The 4,194-nt window shown below is 36.4% G+C and overlaps 1 protein-coding gene across 1 annotated transcript; it reads right to left on the bottom strand.

The window, feature by feature from the left end:
• Positions 1 to 209: 209 nt before the first annotated feature.
• Positions 210 to 3,714, bottom strand: LOC122048910 (caffeoylshikimate esterase-like). The gene is made up of 9 exons (XM_042610425.1): positions 3,580 to 3,714; positions 2,966 to 2,995; positions 2,717 to 2,746; positions 2,503 to 2,629; positions 2,270 to 2,416; positions 2,038 to 2,168; positions 1,823 to 1,960; positions 1,561 to 1,659; positions 210 to 471 (listed from the first exon to the last, which is right to left on the bottom strand). The coding sequence occupies exons 1-9, from the start codon at positions 3,712 to 3,714 to the stop codon at positions 253 to 255; spliced, it is 1,056 nt and encodes a 351-aa protein (XP_042466359.1). The 3' UTR covers positions 210 to 252.
• Positions 3,715 to 4,194: the final 480 nt, after the last annotated feature.

Below are 4,194 nucleotides of genomic sequence, written 5' to 3'. Positions count from 1 at the left end.
GTAAAACTAGTTATTAGTGTTCATGATTTATCTCATTAAATGCAGCTCCGAAAATATGTACATAAGCTTATTAAAATTAAAAACTTAAGGACCTAATGGTCTTATTATGGTATCACGGTCACTGTAACACATCGAATAACTCAGAATTAACATTAATTAATGCTGGAGAATCATATAAGAATGGGCAGTTTTCGATATGAATTACTCTCGGCTCCCAACGTTGTTTATACTCTAGTATTAATTATTTTGGTGTTAAATTTTTTCAACGTGATTGTTCAGCCAAGAGATGATATCGCCAAAAACCTGATAAATAATCTCATCAGGCTCGCCCTCTAGAAGCGCATGATATGAATCCTTGTAAAGATGCAGTTTCTTGTCGGCGCTGCGAGCTTGCTCATACAGAGCCTTGCTAACTGAAGGATCGGTCACGATGTCAGCCTCGCCGTGAAGGATTAGTAGTGGTAGAGATACCTGAGGAGAAACTTGATTGGTGTTAAATTCAGATGTTACAAATGAGTAGGTGCTACAACATATAAAAGCTATTCGATAACCATAAAAAATTAACTATTCACTCATCAAAATTACTACACACAAATCATTATTATATATATATATATATTAACTTGGTCAAAATTATTAAAATCACTTTAAATTACTCAAAATGACTTTAAAATAGTTATAGTTGAATCTTAATTCCTAAACTCTAAAATCACTTGCAAATAATTATAGAAGCTACTTAGTAACTTTTGCACATTATAGCATTACCGATAACTATTATAACACTATCAAATAAGGAATATTCTGGGAATAAAATTTTTGATGAAGTGTTCCTTTGATTGATTTATTTATTTATTTTTTTTTAAAAAAAAGAAGCTTCCTTTTTGATGATTTACATAATTTGGGGCATCCTTTGGATTTTTGTCTAAAAATTTTTAGAGTTCATCTCTTGTTTCTTAGTTCCTACTGTTAGTACATGGTTTTACTCTATGATGACTGAGTCCATTTAATCAAATATATATCAAATTTTGAACTTTAAAGAAAGATGACTGAGTCCATCTCTTGTTTCTTAGTTGCCCATGTATACAATTATTTCTTATTTTTCTTGAAACCTCACGCATCCATCTTAGGCTCTTAGCACTGTAATATTTACTTTACTACATTAACTTTTTCATGTGAAGTTTCCTAACCATCCAACACTTTGAATAAAGTATGATGGATCATTTCACATCCTTATTTCTATTTCCTGTTAGTACAAGGAGACATAATGTTCACATCTAGAAGCTCCTCTCTTCAATCACCTACTGTTGCTCCAAGTAATGAGTGTCACTGTCTTGGCAGATTAGATTCTAATAAATCTAGAATTCATATGGAATATCATGTCCATTAATTGGTATCACTTCAATGGATTTTCCATTTTTGCCCTAAATTCACTACAAGAATAATCTAGGGATACGTCTTATTAGATAAATAACATTTGTAATTCATATTTCGACAAATGCTAGATGGAGTATTAAAAGTAATAGCAAAACCTGTAAACAAAATTATTAGTCATGCTCATACCTCATGCAATCGCTGCTCTATCTCCTGGGTTGTTCTCAGCATTTCCACTGCTGTTCTCAGGCGTGGATTTCCCTTATAAGCAATGGCATTATATTTGGTCTGCAATCAAAAGACACTGTTTTATGTATCACTTATATGTTATATGGTTATGAGAAAAGGACAAATTGGACAAAGGAATCGAGAATTTTATAGAATAATACCAAGAATCATATGGGAAGCAATAAGAGATGAATGAATAATCTGATCAAAGTTTCAGACTGACCTGCTGTAATTTCTTTGGATCTCTAAAAGCCATTTCTCCTAAATCCTTTTGAGGAACTAATTTCCTTTCTGGTAAAAGTTTAGCTATACCGATGAGGAATTGCTTCACAGGCCATGGAGGAATAACATTATCTGCTATCTAATAATAAATACTTCATTTTAGGGAAACACAGGTCGAACGATGAAAGTCCAAAAGATTCATGTCAAATATTTTACCTTGCACATTGGTGCTACTAAAATTGCACCAGTCCAAGAATCTGGTTGTTTGAAATGCACCTTAAGAACCACAGCTCCGCCCATTGATTCACCAAACAGAAAGCTCGGAAGGCCATGGTACTCAGGCTTCTCTGCCATCCAAACAAAGCACGAATTTGCAATTTCAAAGGTAGCAAATTTCTAGTGGCAAAAAAATTGAGCATTCAAAAACTGAAGAGTAAAGGTGACCCACCTTTGATTTTGGAAAAATGCTCCACGACATCATTTACAAGACTATCGAAGCTTGGTATATAGCCATGAAGTCCTTCTGAAAGACCAAATCCAGGGTAGTCCATAGCAAAAACTCCAAAGCCACATGATGCTAGCTTCCTGGCAACACCTGAGTATTGCAACATGCAGACAATTAGAAGGCAAGTAAATCATTGCCAGAAACATGTCAGAGATAAATATAGACAGAAAGCAAACCTTCGAAGAAAAAGGTACAGGTGTCTCCATAGCCGTGACAGAAACAAACAAGAGCCTTGATAGAAGAATTTTCAGGAAGCCAGCTTTTGGAGAAAATTTCGACTCCTCTAGAGTTCACCTCATATAACTGCATAGAAATACTACAATATTCATTCCCTAAAATAAGATAGAATGAACATGACCTCTAATTAATATCGAAAGATCTAAAAGATACCAAAAGTTCAGGATTGACTTGAAATCCAATCTACCAATGAGCAAGAATGTAGAATACTAATATTGAGGGATAATTTACAGTTTACTCTTTAACGCTGAAGATGTAAAGATCTAGCAATCCATAGTAACAAGCATAAGGCAAGCATACAGAGAAAGAAGGAAAGGAAAGAGGACAAGAAGATGAAAATTGAAGCAGAAGCAAACCTGCAAAGGATTCTATTTTCAAGCCAAAAAAAAAAAATGATCTCACCTCTTCTGTCTTTAATCCATCATACTGTGCCTGCAAGTAATGACACAAAAAAGTTGTACATAAACTTTCTTCATGAAGAACTGAACTGAATCATGAAATATTTGAAGAAAAATCATTCTAAATTGACTACTTGTGGAGATTTACTCTCCATATTGCAGCAAAATATATTGCTACAGGGAAGGTACGGTATGTGCAAAAATCTGTTTTCAAACACATTAATTAAAAAGCATACGTTTTGATTCATATGAATACGTGTCGAATTAAAAGAATAACAAATGAATTACTATAGAAAAACTCATTCCTCTTGGAAGCATCCAGAGGCCCCATCTCCAGAGGAAGAGTTCAAAATAAAGCAGAATCTGTGGTTAAGTGCCGTAAAATCTATCGAAAGCCCAGTGCTTTCTCGCTCGAACAAATCAGAGAGACAACGCGTCACAATTAAATCACGTTACAATTGCATTTCTGTCTTTTCAAAACGCAAAACCCACATGTTTCAACTTTCAACAATAAACAAACCCTAAGACCGATAGCTTGTCGTATATCATCACCAAACAGGCGAGGAGGCAAAAGAAGATCTCCACTATCAACTAACAAGTTCCCGATGCGAAAAGTACCTTGAGGAGGCAATGGTCGATCTCGAGCTGGACGCCTTTGAAGGCTTCGCGGATCCTCCGGCGGTCGCGCGCGTCGTTCAGCTTCGTCTCCGACACCATCCTCGCGAGCTCATCGTCCACGCCTTCCCACCTCATCCCTTCCCCTCACTCTCCCCCTTTCTCTCTTCTCTCTCTCAATTACCGATCCGAAACGAAGAAGAAATTGAGAAATCGCCCTGCGAATGCAATAGGCGAAGAAAGAGATGAGGCGGAGCGGAGGATGGGAAAAGAAAGGTGGCGAAGAGTCTTCTCCACGGAAAGAAATCAAAGAGGAAGGAAAGCGATCTCTCCAATTCAAGGCCCTCTACCCGTCCACGCAATAATATACTTGCGATCCACGCAAAGGAGTAGGTGGGGCCGGTCTTGTGTATGACGGTCAATTCCAGACATTAACGACGACTTCAAGCGACATAATTTTACGGAGGGAAATGACGTGGCAATAACCTTAATATCTACAAAAAAAAAAGCATATTAATAAATACCGCGTTAAGCAGTGATCACATGTAATTATAAATTAACTAGCATATATATATCAATGATATCCTCTAAGCAAATTGCTTCCCCCGTCAATGCGCA

The sequence above is a fragment of the Zingiber officinale genome, chromosome 2B (genome assembly GCF_018446385.1).
Source record: "Zingiber officinale cultivar Zhangliang chromosome 2B, Zo_v1.1, whole genome shotgun sequence".
Classification (NCBI taxonomy): Eukaryota; Viridiplantae; Streptophyta; class Magnoliopsida; order Zingiberales; family Zingiberaceae; genus Zingiber; species Zingiber officinale.
Note: the sequence above shows the minus strand (reverse complement) of the source record. Positions and strands in the feature narration are given on the sequence as shown.

Excerpts from the sequence above, each read along its gene's own strand:
- LOC122048910 (XM_042610425.1), bottom strand. The coding sequence starts at position 3,714 with ATGAGGTGGGAAGGCGTGGACGATGAGCTCGCGAGGATGGTGTCGGAG. Across the intron at positions 2,169-2,269 it reads GCATTTTTCCAAAATCAAAG|AGAAGCCTGAGTACCATGGC; the intron begins GTGGGTCACCTT and ends TTTGGATGGCAG. Across the intron at positions 472-1,560 it reads TAGAGCAGCGATTGCATGAG|GTATCTCTACCACTACTAAT; the intron begins GTATGAGCATGA and ends GTTTCTCCTCAG.